Source organism: Callorhinus ursinus, unplaced genomic scaffold, assembly GCF_003265705.2.
Source record: "Callorhinus ursinus isolate GAN/ISIS: 27379988/994484 unplaced genomic scaffold, GSC_fseal_2.0 scaffold1, whole genome shotgun sequence".
Classification (NCBI taxonomy): Eukaryota; Metazoa; Chordata; class Mammalia; order Carnivora; family Otariidae; genus Callorhinus; species Callorhinus ursinus.
Genome location: NW_027397063.1, coordinates 72,461,426 through 72,477,827, shown reverse-complemented (window position 1 = coordinate 72,477,827; position 16,402 = coordinate 72,461,426). Strand labels below are relative to the sequence as shown.

At 37.6% G+C, this 16,402-nt stretch overlaps 1 protein-coding gene across 5 annotated transcripts in view; it reads left to right on the top strand.

Moving 5' to 3' along the window:
- The window catches only part of VPS8 (VPS8 subunit of CORVET complex), a 254,459-nt gene that overhangs the window by 82,755 nt on the left and 155,302 nt on the right, over positions 1-16,402 (top strand). For all 5 annotated transcript variants that reach the window (XR_012379318.1, XM_025877364.2, XM_025877349.2 and 2 more), the window contains exons 22-24: positions 8,164-8,386; positions 12,215-12,304; positions 15,246-15,297. Coding sequence is in view for 4 of the 5 variants with exons in the window: in XM_025877364.2 (XP_025733149.1) it covers positions 8,164-8,386; positions 12,215-12,304; positions 15,246-15,297 (365 nt within the window). In the remaining variant the exon portion in view is untranslated. The remainder of the gene's footprint in view (positions 1-8,163; positions 8,387-12,214; positions 12,305-15,245; positions 15,298-16,402) is intronic.

The following is a 16,402-nucleotide window of genomic DNA, read 5'->3' as shown; positions in this document are numbered from 1 at the left end:
AGGTATTGCTGTAGGCCCTTTACATTAATTTATCTAATTTTTATAACAGGTAGGTGGTATTATCCTCTTCATTTTATTTTATTTTTTTTTAAAGATTGTATTTATTTATTTGAGAGAGAGAGAATGAGAGATAGAAAGCACGAGAGGGAAAGAGGGTCAGAGGGAGAAGCAGGCCCCTTGCCGAGCAGGGAGCCCGATGCGGGACTCGATCCTGGGACTCCAGGATCATGACCTAAGCCGAAGGCAGTCGCTTAACCAACTGAGCCACCCAGGTGCCCCATCCTCTTCATTTTACATAGGCGGTTCCAGAGGCAGAAAACCATTAAAGAACTTGGCCAAAGCTAACTCACACTTCTTTTGAGGAGCAAAGATGGGATTCCAGTACAGGCAGTCTGGCTCCTGAGTTCTTGCTCTTAGCCACTAGTTTGTTTCTGAGTGGTAGACAACTGTGAGGATCCAGTGCAGATACTCCTAAAACCCTGTACAGCACTGACCTGACTCATGAATTTATGTTCAGGTAGCCTGAATCATAAAACATTGGATCATACTTTGAAAGTATGAATGTATATGAATGTTATCAAGAGGGCAGTTATTTGCTGTGTCAGACCATTAAGTCATGAAGAGCTATAGTTTCTGCTAAGTCCATTCTAATGTTTCAGCTATAGTGTTATATGTTACTATCCAGTGGAGTATGTTGTGTTCATGGTTGGGATATTGGTGAAAACATTGCTTTATGTTACTCATTTTCTCCTCTATGAGGGCCTAAGGGAAGGGAAAAATTTCCCTCAGGTCTCCTGCCAGAAATATGTTTGCGTCTCCTGAACAGCTAGTTCACTTTTAGCTAATGGGCAGTGAATTGTATTGCTAATTAACTTTCCTAGAAAGCTAAGAGCCATGGTAGCTTTTTGTAACTTGGTTTTCTCTTTACCCCACTTTTCATACTCCCTTACTTTTATTTATCTTTATTTTTTAAAGCAGCTCAATAGTTTATGGATCAGTTTTACATATTTTATTTAATCCTCATAACTGCAGTGTAATGTTTTTCTCATTTTCAGATGAGGAATTTGAAATGTAGAGATGTTCCTAATTCTAATAAGTACTGGGATCAACCCAAATCTTCAAGTTGACATAATTATGAGATAAAGTACCTAAGACTGAATTTTGTTTAGAGTAAGAAGGCATATCTTTGTAAAATGGATTATTTCCACCTAGAATGGTACCTGGCACAAAGTAGTTATCCAGTACCTGAGCGCTGAATTAATGAAATAATTCTGCCACTTGGTTTGCAGGGTGACTTATCTTGAATATGTGAATACTACTCTCACAGTGATGTAAAGTTAAAATGGTCCTAGTAGTTGTAAGATGAAGGATTATATAGGGAAAATGAAAAAATAGGTTTGTTCTTTCAGAAATATTTATTTCCAAAATTTTCTGAAAGAAACTTTTTTATATGATTTGAAAAAGAAATATTTCCAACTTTATGTAATCTATGGACTGGCTGAGAATGCAATAATTACTTCATTAAATCATAGCCTATAACCTAGAAGGTAAGATCTGGTCTAGATTTTTACCAAATTAGGATCTATTTACTATTTTTTGCTTTTACCAACTTCTTTCTTTCCATTAAATTTCCCTCACTCCTTAGCATGTTCTCTTCTGGGCTGTGTCAGAAACAAATGCAGTATTTGTTGTTGGAGATCTCAGAGAGAAATACCAGCCGTTATCGTATATACCTCACTTCCAAAGGGAAGGAAGATCTCAAGGGTCGTTTTCCCAGCTCTTCCCTCTCTGGCTCTCCTTCCCCCCACTCATCCATGCTAGATACACTAGATACACTCATACATGCCTAGATCCAGGGACCGGGATATTTTCCTGGGACCGTACTGTAAATAGTATGACTTCCTTCTCTCTGGATTCCATTTTCAAAGGCTGAAGGTCGGGGCGTCTGGGTGGCTCAGTCGGTTAAGCGTCTGCCTTCGGCTCAGGTCATGATCTCAGGGGCCTGGGATCGAGCCCTGAGTTGGGCTCCCTGCTCAGCAGGGAGCCTGCCTCTCCCTCTCCCCCTCCCCCTCCACCCTGTTCATACTCTCTCTCTCTCTCTCAAATGAATTAAAAAACAAAACAAAACAAAAAAACCCTCAAACGCTGAGGACCGGATTGTACTAGAACCTGCTTCTGCTTAGGAGTGGTCCAGCATGTGTATTCTTAACTCTCTTTCCCCCACTTTTTCTGCTCTGAAGATTCTAGTAAGGGCAGAACAGACAGGGCAGCATTCCCAGCAATGTAAGAAATGCGATACTAGTTATTGGGTCAAATGTTACCTTTTGTGTTCTAGACTGTGTACTTTTATGCTTGCTTAGTTCTCACCATCCTGGCTTTTCTTTTTCATCAGAAAGATCCCATATATGGGGTCAAATAGGCCAGTTGATCAACCTCAGTTCTTTGTGTCTAGGTCATCTTTCGGTCTCCTTCCATTCCAGACATGCAATGATTAAAGATAGATTAGATATGAAAACTCTATATATACTTTAAATAGTAAGTAGTTCAGTGTACTCATTCTCAAATGGTAGAGTTTTTAGCATTTTTTCTTAGAGTTGCCATAGACCATCAGGTTAAAAGTGCTCAATTCCCTAGGATAAATTGAAGTGGAGGATTAAAATGTATGTATCTTCAATCCAGTATGGTATCTTTCTTCCTAAGCTGGACCCTCTCTTTATGCCATCTTCTTTGACATTTCGTTCCATTTAATGTGGAGGGTCTTCTCTTCCACATTCCCTAATTTTTGAAATATCTGAGCCATTAAGAATACTTTAAAGAATGCTTAGATTGGGGGCACCTGGGTGGCTCAGTCAGTTAAGCATTTGCACAGCTTCAGCTCAGGTCATGATCTCAGGGTCCTGGGATCGAGCTCCCCATCAGGCTGCCTGCTCAGACAGCAGGGAATCTGCTTCTCTCTCTCCCTTTGCCCCTCCCCCTCATGCTTGCTCATTTTCTTGTTCTCTCTCAAATAAATAAATAATCTTTAAAAAAAAGCTTAGATTGTGCATAACACAAATAATTTTACAAAACATAATCTAGTACTCAGCTAATTTCAGGTAATTTCCTCCACTTCTAGGGTCATCACTTAGACACTCAATCCTGGCCCCCTAATGCTTTTTATCTTAATAGCTTCTGATAGAGTACATTGTTTTTATAGTCACCCCTTTTCACACACTGTTTCTTATGTAAGTCCAGTTATAAACACAATACGTATTCTGAACTGATTTTAACTGAGTACCACAACCGGTGCACTATGATCATTGTTACTTCAGTAATAATTCATAGAATCCCATATCCAGCAGTAATAGTAATTGAACTAGTGTATATATGTATTCCCATTTATACTTAAGAATTCTTTTATAGTGTAAAATCCTTTTACTGTGGCAGGAACCACCTTTTTTTTTTCCTCTTTAGGGCATACTGACCTGTATGTTACAGGCATCTTTTTTAGTTAAAATTGGCTTTATAGTCTTTTTGTGAATTGTTTAAAATCAGAAGTGACAGGAAATTCTGTTTTTGAAGACTTGTACTTTTATTTTCATAATTTGATTTCTTTCACAGTTTACTTTCAATTTGGTAGTGGATATTTTCTTTTTAGTATTAGACAAAAGATACATCTTAAGCTTTATGTAGGACATTTTTTTCTTTTGAAGATTTTATTTATTTGTTTGACAGAGAGAGACACAGCGAGAGAGGGAACACAAGCAGGGGGAGTGGGAGAGGGAGAAGCAGGCTTCCCGCGGAGCAGGGAGCCCGATGTGGGGCTTGAACCCAGGACCCTGGGATCATGACCTGAGCTGAAGGCAGACGCTTAACGACTGAGCCACCCAGGCGCCCCTATGTAGGACATTTGATGATTTGTCATTTTGCCTATAAAACGGTAGGCATAATTTCAGTCTATTTTGAAAATAGGTCCAGCGTTTATTTGAACTATAATCATAATTTTGAACATTGTTTAAAAATAGGTTCTGTGTTTCTGTATGTGAATTATATCTCAATAAAGCCATTATAAGACAAAATAGGTGCTGTGTGTAGATGATCTTGAGCTTTTATCACTGTAAGCAGATACCCAAAAAAGAAGCCATCATTCAGATGACTTGAATTATATATAAATCTGAACCAGAAATATTTCTGTTAGATCTAAAGTGAATCTGAAGTGGTCTTTTGATAGGGTGTTTGTTCATTCTTGTTCAACGTCAGTATTATTGTTTGAGAAACAGAAAGGTCGTAATTATCAAGCATGGTTGAGAAATTGGATGTTTTAGATACTGTTTTCTTGATAACTGCATGTTAATATTTTAAACATCAAAGCTAGGGGAAAAAGATGCCATGCCTTTATTTTATAACAGCTGTATTGAAATATAATTTCAGATACCATAAAATTCACCCTTTTTAAAGTGTACAGTTCAGTAGTTTTTAGTATATTCATAGAGTTGTACAACCATTAGTAGAATTAAGCCATGCCTTTTTTAAAGGAAATCTTCACAAACTGTGATACTTATATCAGAAAATAGAGCAGTTTGAACATCATTTCTTATAGTTCATTTGAACTTTGCCATTACTTTTGTAAATAAGGAGAGCAGCCCAAATCAACTTTGAATTTATTGAGTCCTGCGTACATTTACAGGGGATTTATTTATTTGGCTCCAGTTATATCCGTAGTAAAGACTGGCAGGTATTAAGGACTGAGGCTCTTGCTCCCCTTCTGACAGTCTGGCTTTGTACTGATAATCAAAGCTGAGTTCTTCACATGCTTAAAATTGCAAAATTGATAATGCGCAAAGTGAATTTGGCCATTTTCTCTATCAGTTTGAAGTTAAGAATGGTAAACCCCAAATAATGTCTTTAATATACTCATATTAATGTAAAGTGATGTTATGTAGAAAGAAGACCTCTTTGGCTTTCTGTTACTCAGAATGGACTTTGTATTATACTGGCTACAGGGTGGCTAAGTTTGAAGCGATAAACAGCAGTTTTAAAGTTAGGACTTCAGGAAACAAAGTCAGCACCCTCGAGTATAATTCTGAAATACAGAAAGAAACACAAGAGCTAAACACTTTTTTTTGGTATGTACTTTTCTTTCTTCCTTCTTGCTTGATGCTCTAATAAATATTCTCCCAAAATGATCAGAACATGTCTTTGAATTTTGTTTAATTTTTACTTTAAAGTAGGGATACCAATAGGAGTTGCTGAGTTTTATTTTTCTTACTTCTTTATTTATAGGCTCTGACTGGTTAAGAAAGAAACATACAGTTTTGCCATTAATCTTACCAGCATTACATGCTGCTGTTTGTTACAGGACTGCCTGGTTTGTCACCTTTTATGCTCTGTTTACTGAATTTTTCACTCTTTAATTTTCCTGCGTAGGGCTCTTTGTGTCGAACTAAAATATATAATTATCTTCCCTAGCATGTTGTTTTTAACAACACATGGCAGAGTGGAAGGGCTAGCAAATATGGCATTTTCTTTATATTCATTAGAGTTACTTTGTACTCTTTATCTTTGTTGCAGTAAAGTTTCATTAATCTCAGTTTCTTTTACTTGGTTAATAATTGGTAATCACAAAAATGTGTTGGACTATTGATTAAAATGAAACTAACATGAAAAATACGAAGCAGAGGGGAAAACTGAGGTAAAAATTACATTTGTGGATATGAGGAAAAAAATAAATGGATATGGATTTCCCTCCCAGGATATTGCATATACTGTTTATTGAAAAGTGGCATGTGGTTCTGATGCATTTGTAGCCAGTTCTCTTAGCATCTGTCCCCTTCCAGGACTTCAGCTGAGGCAAGGACCCCATCCTGCTCCTTCCAGAATCTTTCTTGACCTTTTAATGGAACGTGTCACAAAAGACCAAACCTGCAGATGAGCCAGCTACCACTTTTCACAAGTGACATGATACACATATTAAGAGATAACACATTCAGTAAAAAATAGTCTTAGCAGATAAATGGAATTAGCACAGTTCTTTTTTTTAAACTATTTATTTATTTGAGAGAGGATCGCACACGTGCGAGCCAAGGGAGGAGCAGAGGGAGAGAATCTTCAAGCAGACTCCCTGCTGAGTGCAGAGCCCCAACAGGGACTCAATCTCAGGACCCATGAGACCATGACCTGAGCACAATCCGAGAGTCGGACGCTCAACTGACTCAGCTACCCGGGTACCCGAGCACAGTTTTTTTTTTTATTAAACAACAAAAGGGAATGAATGAATCGGGTGAATGATAACAAGGTAGTACAATGTATGAATGGGAACATGGAAAACATTTAATTTTGCCAGTCATCAGATAATTAAAAACAGTGATATTATTTAATTTATACTTAAAAAAATTATTTATTTGACACAGAGAGAGAGCACAAGCAGGGGGAGCTGCAGAGGGAGAGGGAGAAGCAGGCTCCCCACTGAGCAGGGAGCCTGCTCCCAGGATCCTGAGATCATGACCTGAGTCAAAGTCAGACACTTAACCTGAGCTACCCAGGTGCCCCTCATTTACACTTATTAAATTATCTGGTAGAAAAACCAAACATAATTGTCTGGTGAAACTGTACAATTCTACATCGCTGGTGGCAATGTAAATTGGTGCTGTGATACTTTTTGAAGAGGATTTAGTAATACATTTCAAATGCCACAAAATTTTTCATATTTTTTGACTTAAGATAAATTTCTTAAAGTAGAATAACTAAGGAACTAAGTCCCCCAAATGGGAAAGACTGTATGTAGATATTCATTGTGACATTACTCATGATAGTAGAATACTGGAAGTAAGTGATATATACAACACTACAGGAATACTTAAGTAAATTCTGTTGTGGGCACCTGGGTGGCTCAGATGGTTAAGCGTCTGCCTTCGGCTCAGGTCGTGATCCCAGGGTCCTGGGATCGAGTCCCGCATCAGGCTCCCTGCTCCCTGGGAGCCTGCTTCTCCCTCTGCTTCTCTCTCTCTCTCTCTGTCTCTGTCTCTGTCTCTCATGAATAAATAAATAAAATCTTTAAAAAAAATAAAAAGTAAATTCTGTTGTTTCAGTATGGTGAAATGTTGTGAGTTAAACAAAATGGTAAATTTAAAGAGTAGGTAGTATCTTAGAATGATGCTTCTTATATAATGTTGTGGAAAGTGGAATTTGGAATTATATCTCTGACAGTAAAATTATTTGCGGACTATTTGCAGAAGAAATATGAAATAAATAAAACATAATTTTTGAGTGTGGTGCATTTAGATTAATTTAAAAAAATTTGTTTCTGCAATAAGATAGATTCCAGATACATATTTTTTTTAAATAGTGAACATTTTCTCCCTCTTCATCGATAATCACTACCTAAATCCTTTGGGAAGCAAGGGATAAGAACTAGATAAACATCTTGGTGCGCTAATAATCTTACCATGTAATGCTGGTAAGATTAATGGCAAAACTATATGTTTCTTTCTTAACCAGTCAGAGCCTATAAATAAAGAAGTAAGAAAAATAAAACTCAGCAACTCCTATTGGTATCCTTACTTTAAAGTAAAAATAAAACAAAATTCAAAGACCTGTTCTCATCATTTTGAGAGAATATTAGAGCATCTGGAGATCAGTTGGGAATATTTAGCTATCAGGAAAGAGGAAAGGATAAATAGGAATAGTCTTTTTTTTTTTTTTTTAAATAATCTCTGCACTGAATGTGGGGCTCAAACTCATGACCCCAGGATCAAGAGTCACATGCTCTACTGACTGAGCCAGCTACATGTCCCTAGGAATAGTCCTTTTTCATTTTTCTACTTCATCATGTTCATTGTACTACCCACTGACATATCACCATTGTCTTTAAGAAACAGTGTGCCATAATAGATTCAACATAGGATTTAGGTCAGAAGGCTGAGTTCAAATTCTGATTCTATCACTTGTTGGCTATGTGACTTTCTGCAAATAATTTATTCAGCTTTTCTTGGTTGTAAAAATATTGGCGGAAATCATTAAGATACCACATGTAAAATGTTTTTCACCGTATAAAGCTCTATGCAAGTATTGTTACTGTTTTTGTTAAACTTGTCAGTTGAAATAGGAAAAAGAGGAGAAACAGCAGACTGAATTTAGTGACTGCTCAGAATATTCCTAAAAGTGTGTTTTTTCTTTCTGTTACAGGGATCTTTTATTTAGCCAGATGTATGACAAACTAAGTGAGAATTCAGTGGCCAAAGGCGTGTTTTTGGAGTGCCTTGAACCATATATTTTAAGTGATAAATTGGTGGGAATGACCCCCCAGGTAATGAAAGACTTGATTGTTCACTTCCAAGATAAAAAGTTAATGGAAAATGTGGAAGCCCTCATTGTACATATGGATATCACCAGCCTAGATATTCAGCAGGTGAGTTTATAGAAAATTTACTAATATATAGAATAAACATCATTGCTTTATTGCTTATACTTATCTGACTGATTGGGCCCCATTGTGCCTTCCATCAACCCCATATTTACTGAGCACTCTTGGGAAGATGTTTCTTAAACTTGTATTTGTCAATATATTTCTTAGGACTGTTTTTTTAATGAAAACTGGATTATGATCTCCTACAAGCCAAGAGTCTTCTATTTCTTTGACATCCCGCACAGTACTTAGCATAAAGTTTACATTTGGTAGTTGCTCAGTAGATGCTTATTGACTGATCCTTCTTCATCCATTTGTTTATTCAGTAGTACCAGTTTTCATCCTGCAAGTGAATTTCAACTATGAGTACTTTTGCATGAATAATAGAGTATTTTCACTTCTAAGAGTATGAAGCCATTTTTCAGAAAGCTACTTTGTGTGTCCAGATTTGATTAACTTATATGCAGTGAGTTTTGAAATGCACAACATACTATAAGAAGGAAATTACAGGATGTCTTAGCTTGATCAGCCAGCCCGTTGTTTTTCAACATACCTCCAGTATATCTGAGGTCTCTGCAGTAAGTTTCAGTCTTTAATTGAGGAACAGTATATACTTTGGCCTTAGACATTTCACTCTTATTTAGTCCTAGTAATGGGCATGCTACTCCTTCAAAGGCACAAAGGTGCAAAGATGCTAATAAGTAAGCCCTGTTGAGTTAAAATATGGATGACTTAAAAGATCTTAGAAAAACCAAAAGTAGGGTTTTGTTTTTTTTTTTGTTTTGTTTTGTTTTTTTAATGTGCAGAATCACATAAAGTGAAGGGTTTGGAGAAATGGTTATTGTTTTCTTCCTGGAAGCTCTTTATGAACGGCTGTGAGTTTGCAAAGTAAAGCCAGATCCTCTTTTATGTATGCCTTTCTGTTGTATGGGTAATTGAGCATAGTCTTCATTTCAGGTAATAGTATGCCTTTCTGTTGTATGGGTAATTGAGCATAGTCTTCATTTCAGGTAATAGTTCCAGTGATTTGAGAGCATGTTATCAATCTAGTTTTATTTATGTATCACCAGTGTAAGAGAAATTTCTCATTTCTTCCCAATATTTTTAACTTTTCCCCAACACTATATAAATATGCTCTACTCTTTTTTTATGTTAAAACAGTTTTAAAAAAATCTTTTCAGTTTCCCTTCTCTCCATAGGAAGCCTTCTTACCTGTGGGTTACTGCCCCAAGTTGCTCTTCCCAGTCACAGCCAGATGTCTTGAAAGCATTGTCTAGGTTGTACTTCCATTTTCCCCACATCCTAATAACTTTTCAGCCTTGCTTTCAATGGAGTCAGCAATGCCCTCCCTGTCCACTGTATCAAGTCATATTTCTTACTCTTTCAGTAGCATTTGTTTGTTAATTCAAGAAGCATTGATTGTCAGGTTCCCAGGATGCTTCAGTGACCCTAGTGGACAACCCTTATCCTCTCAGAGGCTTACATTTTATTTATTTATTTTTTTAAAGATTTTATTTATTTATTTGACAGAGATACACCAACAGCGAGAGAGGGAACACAAGCAGGGGGAGTGGGAGAGGGAGAAGCAGGCTTCCCGCCGAGCAGGGAGCCCGATGCAGGGCTTGATCCCAGGACCCTGGGACCATGATCTGAGCCGAAGGCAGACACTTAACCACTGAGCCACTCAGTTGCCCCCAGAGGCTTACATTTTAGCCAAAAAGTTTGATAGTAAACAGATAAACCAGAAGTATAAAAAAATGAGTGTTATGTTAAAAGTCAAATAGGTAGTACAGTAGAAAGAGGATGTAAGGCTATGTTAGATTGCTTAACTGTAGAAAGTCTTCCTGAGGAGGTAACATTGAGTCTGAAATCCGAATGACAAAAAGAAATCAGTAATGCAGAGATCTTGGAGAAGATTGTTCCAGGTAAAAGCAACAGCTAATGCAAAAAAAAAAAAAAGCGTTGAATGTTAACGTTACAGATAAAAGGCAAACAGGCTGGGGAGCTTGGTTGAAAAAGAGAAGTAGACCTTTCGGGGCAAGGTATAGACTTTTCCATTTTATTCTGAGTGCTCTGGGAAATCGTTGAAAGGTTTTAAGCAAGATGATGCTGGTTTACTTTAGGGTAACAGAATGAAGGTGGGAGCCAAGTACAGAAGAAGTAAGGAGATTAGGTACTGGTCCAGGAGATGGTCCTGACCAGAGATGGTTGCAGTGAGATGGAGAGAGAGGACCTGATTTTGGATATGTTTTGACAGTAGGGTTGATGTGCTGATGAATTGGATGCAAGGGTGTAGAAGTGTGGGAAAGAAAGAGTTTAAGGACGGCACTTAGTTTTTTGGCTTGAGATAAAGGTGGATAGTGATTCCTCTAAGAAGACTGGAAGACTGGGTATGTCTAAGTTTGAGAGACAAAATGAGGAGTTCTGTTTTGCCATTTTATTTTGAGAGAGCTACTAGACATTCAGGTGAAGATAATCAAGTAAGTGGTTGGATATCTGAGTCATAGGAGAGGTAAATGTCTTACTCATCAGTACAGAGATGTATGATCACAGCACTGGCTGAGAGAGGGTAGTGAGAGAAGAGAAAAGGGCCCAGAACATGCCTTAGTCTATACAGACTCTCCCATGACGCTTCACTTCTGTTTTTCCTCTTAATTCTCTGGCTGCTCCTTACTCTCCTTTGCCACCCTCTCCCCTTCGACTTCCTCCCTCTTCCCTTGTCACTCTGTATAACAAACCGCTCCTAGGAACAGAATACAGAGTACACTGCAAGTCATTGCTGTTCCTCTTCTAAATATTTTCTGAAATTAGTTTCTCTCCATCTTTAAACACTTCAAACTTCTTGCTGCCTTGAGACTTTCATCTTTACTGCTTCAGCCTGCATAGTCCTTAGATTCCATCTCTGCTTTTGGCTCATACGCGTGCATTCTTTAGGCCCTCGCTTAAATATTGCTTCCTCAGGGGTGACCTGAATACTCTATACACCAAATCAGGTTCCTTTGTAACACATCACATTTGTAAATGAATTAAATGTGTAATTGAGTATCTCCCCTAGTTTTAGCTCACACTGTTTTGTGCCCCTCCCTTCTTTTGGTTAGTGTCCAAGATGAACAGTAGTCTGTAAGGGTAGAGACTAAGTCTGGGTTTGTTTGATCCTAGCAGTGGGCCTGAATATAGATGTTCAGTTAAGTAATTTGTAGAGCTGTTGACCAAGGGTAAAATGAATATGGAAAAGGGGTAGATAGAGAAAAAAATAGACATTGGGGATGTTTAACAGTAGCTATTCTACAATTAAAAGTAGTGTTGAACCTCCAACAACTCTTACCCTGGCATTGTGTTTGAGTACTGTTGACCCTTGAACAACATGATTTTGAACTACACAGGTCTGTTTATATGTGGACTTCTTTCAATAAATACAGCACAGTAGTGTAAATGTATTTCCTCTTCCATATAATTTTCTTAATAACATTTTCTTTTCTCTGTCCTACTTTATAGTAAGAATACAGAATATAATACATATAATGTATGAGATTAAGTGTTGCTCGACTGTTATCAGTAAGACTGCCCGGTGACTGTAGGCTATTAGTAGTTGAGTTTTGGGGGAGTCAAAAGTTATATATGGAGTTTTGACTGTGCAGAGGGGTAGGGAGGTGTCAGCATCCCTAACCTCCGCATTGTTCAAGGGTCAACTGTACTTCAGTTTTTTTTTCAGAGAAGGACTAAGAAAAATTAGGGAAGAGTATTCAAGATTTTCTCCACTGTTAAAGCTCTAAGGAAGATAATTGGTGAGACCCAATTGTATGGAATAAGCGACTCTTCCTTTTTTTACAGGTAGTTCTCATGTGTTGGGAAAATCATCTGTATGATGCTATGATCTATGTCTACAACAGAGGCATGAATGAATTTATTAGTCCAATGGAGGTAAGATACTTCCCAACTTGGACATATATTTAATATTGTCTGTTAATGGCTTTTTCCTATTATCCATTTGCTTTGAATAGTTTCTGTTTTCATCCAGTCGCCTAATTCCTTGTAGATTTGTAATTAGACTTATACCCATTTTAGCTTGGGACTTTAGATAGCCTTTAATTTCACACCTTCTGCCATTGCTTTCTTTTTTATCTGCATAAGTAGGTATTTAAATCCCGGGGAACAAATAGATACAATTAAAGATAATGCTTGCCTGTTAGACTTTAAGTTTTGTTTTTTTTTCTCCCTAAGATTTTTGATGTTATAGTACATTTTCCAAAAGGTATAAGAAATTTATTTTATATACTTATTGTGTGTAGTAAATATACTGTTGAGAAATACTCTTTGTAGATACATTGTGCTGAGGGAGGGTCCTGATAACAGTGAAAGATCATTATTTGTTAATTGCTGATTTGTTGCTTTTCCCAGTTCAGCGTTTACAGCATGCATTATAATTTACTCTCCTTATTACTAAAAAGCATTTGGGCTTATTTTAAAAAGAACCAAATGCCATATCCATCTTGTTATTTGCCTTAAATTGAGGACAGAATATAGGTAATGGATTGTGGATATATGTAGTACCCTGCCAGCCCACTGTTTTATGACAATGACTAATTGCCTGGCTCACAAGAGCCAGGCATCTGCAGAAGACATCCAGGCAACTTTTTTTTTCCCCCCACATTTAATGGCCATCCAAAACTATCTTCAGTATTACTAAGCCAACAGTTAATCTTGTGATATTTCAGGCTTCATTAAACACACTTAACTTGGTAGGTGAGTATCACTCTAATTCAGAACTCCTCCAGTTTTGGTTGCACCTCTCTTCTCTTGGTCAGTTTCCAAAATGAGTGCCACAGCCCTCTTCCCCTGGTTTTGACCTTGATTGTGTGCCTAGTACGTCTTTACATTTAACATCTCTCAGCTGCTTCCCCACCGAAGTCCAGTACTTCCCTGGTAAGAGCTGTCAGCCGTGTCCTCAGATCCAGGACCTCCCTGCACACAAAAAAATGTTTTCTATCTCACTACTAAACCACAATTAGGAAGAATTAATGCAGTTTCTATGAGATGCCCCCATTGGATGGTCCACTGAGGGAAAGTCCCGAAAAATTCCCAGGGAATCTGGAGAGAGCCCCAGGCGGACAGAGGGTCCTCATAACGGCCATCAAATGTGAGGCATCCCAATTATGGGGGGTCTCCTGATCCTGTGGGGGCATCCACCAAATGTGGGGTGCTCTGTTTGGATGGGGGCCTGTGGTGCCCGCAGTGAAAGACCACCTAAGACAGAACAAAAAAGATAAAAGTTTATTGAATACACTGCAAGGGAGTAGTGGGCAGAGGAGAGACTTCGACAAGGCCACAGTTATAGGGTGGAGTGAGGGAGTATGGGGATGTTTGGAGTTTTCTCTTTTTTTGGTAATCTTAGAAACTGTTAGGGCCTGTGGCTGTTTCGAGGTGGGTCATTTAATGAGACTGTTTGCAGTCAGCTCAGTAGTAGCTCTGGGCCCTTTTACCTTGATCAGATTTCCATTGCTCAGCCCTTTGCCTAAAAGCGGCCTCTACAATTTCTAGTTTTTCTCAAAGTAATCTTTAGAAACAGATCCTGATTCAATACATTCTGTGGTGATAAAAATGATTGCAGGGTTTTTGTTTTTAGGGCTTTTTAAGTTTTAGTTTTGTGTGTTTCATTCCTCAAAGTCTGGTTTGCATTTATACCTATGCATCTCAGATGAACTGCTGGGCAAGGTTGGCTTGTTTTGTGTTAAGAGAAGTTTTCAAGTTTGATGGTTTTCTGAAAGAGCTTGGTATTAAATAGTCATTTGGAGAGGTTAGCTAGCAATGGGAGGTTAGGGGCACTCTCTGATTTCTTTTTTATAATTTTCTGCCCACAAGGAAATCACTTGTCCATGTTTAGTTATTTTTGTACTTAAAGAGGTCTAAATTAAAAGATGTCCTGCCTCTTGAAATTTTCTAGGTTTTCTGGAATGACAGTGGTCATCACATTTGAGATGACTACCACAGTTTCTGATGAAATCTTTCCTTAGTTCTACCTTTGGCTCCTTCTGAGGTAAAAGTAGGGCCCTGTGTTTGAGAGTAAAGACTTTTCCTCTAGCAGTTTAGGTCCCAGGGGTAGGGAGAGGGCTGCGAATTAACTGACAAAAGACCGATTAACAGCAGAAAAGATAAGGTTTATTCACACAAGTACTAGGAGCACTTAGTAAAGGGTACTTTACTGAATAGCCAGAACTAAAGGTTTATATACCGGTTTAGCAAAATGTTGGGTAGCGGGAGGGAGGGACTTAGGGTTTCCCTGGGAAAGAAAATATGGATTGGTTTTTTGGGCTTTTTGATGCTAATGAACAGTTTAATTTGCATTTCCCAGTGCTAAGCGTCTGTTCTCTGCCAAACAGGTAATTCCCTCTGAGGAAGGCCCGTGTAGTTTTGTCTTCAGTCCTACTGTGTTTTCACGGGCTATGCTTAAATTTAGATGTTTCCTTTTGTGTCTGGTGTTGTTCAGATGTTTTCATTTTAAAGTAATCTTCATTACCACTTTGGTAGGCTATTAATCCCTTCATTGTCTTACTATTGTTTTTAAATAAAGCATCTTGAATAACCTAGGGATATTTTATATCAGAAATTACAATCTCAACAAAGACCTTCATCTAACTGGTTATTTATTAAATGGTTTCTTTGAGTGAGGAATATGACAATTGTTTCCCAGTGGTCCTTCGATAATAGTTCATGGCCACATTAAAAGTTTTGTATTTAATCTCAACAGCAAATACCTAATTCAGTCAGAGAAAGGTGATTAATAGCGTAAGATTCTTGATTATGTTTTTGAAAATATTCTTTTTTAAAAATGATGGTGATTGTTTTCTTTTTAATTTTAATGCAGAAACTTTTCAGAGTCATTGCTCCTCCTCTGAATGCAGGAAGGACGCTAACAGGTATAAATTTTCTAAGTCTTGATTTTTTTCTCCTCTTCGTAGTTTAAGATATTTAAATTTCATAAAATTGACCAATTTTATGTGTACAGTATGAATTTTGATAATCGTATATAATCATATTACCACCACCATAATCAAACTGTAAAAGGAGCTAAAGTTCCTTCATAGTAAAGTTACCCCCTGCGCCTTTATACTCCAGCTTTTCCACCCAGGCAAACCTCCAGGCAATCACTCTATTTTCTGACACTACTTGTCTTGTAAATGGACTCATACAGTAGGTAATCTTTCGTGCTTTATTTCTTTCACTTGGCATAATGTTTTTGAGATACATCCAGGTTGTTGCATGTATTAATATTTGTTCCCTTTTACTTCTGAGTGGTATTTCACAGATTGAATATACTGTCAATTGTTTATTCACCAGATGATGGACATTTGACTTGCTTCCAATTTGGAGCTAAGTAATGTTGCTACAACATTTGTGAACAAGTTTTGTTTCTAATTAAACTTAGGAGGAAATTATAGTCACATGCGGTTGTAAGAAATGACACAAGAGATCATGTATACTCTTTACCCAATTTCCCCCGGTGATAACATCTTGCAAAACTAAAGCACAGTATCACAACTGGATGTTCACATGGATAAAGTCAAGATACAAAACCATTTTATTACCACAGTATCCTTTATATTGCCTTTATCCCACATCACTGACCCTAAGCTGTGAATACGTTTTTGTGTGGGTATATGTGTTTATTTTTCTTGGGCAAGTACCTAAGAGTGGAATGGAGAAGATTATATGGTAAATACATGTTTTACTTCCCAAGGTACTGCTACTTGGTTTTTCAAAATGACTGTAACATTTTGCATTTCTGTCAGCAATATGAGACTTCCAGTTGTTCCATATCCTAGCAAACACTTGGTACTGGCAGTCTATAAATCTTTGAAAAATTTTAGCCATTCAAGTGGGTGTATAATGGTATCTTGTGATTTTAATTTTTATTTCCACAATGGTTAGTGATGTTGAACATCTAATCCGTTCTTGCCCATTCACATACACACACGCACACACACACGCACACACGTGTGTCTGTATTTTTAATCAGTTAAC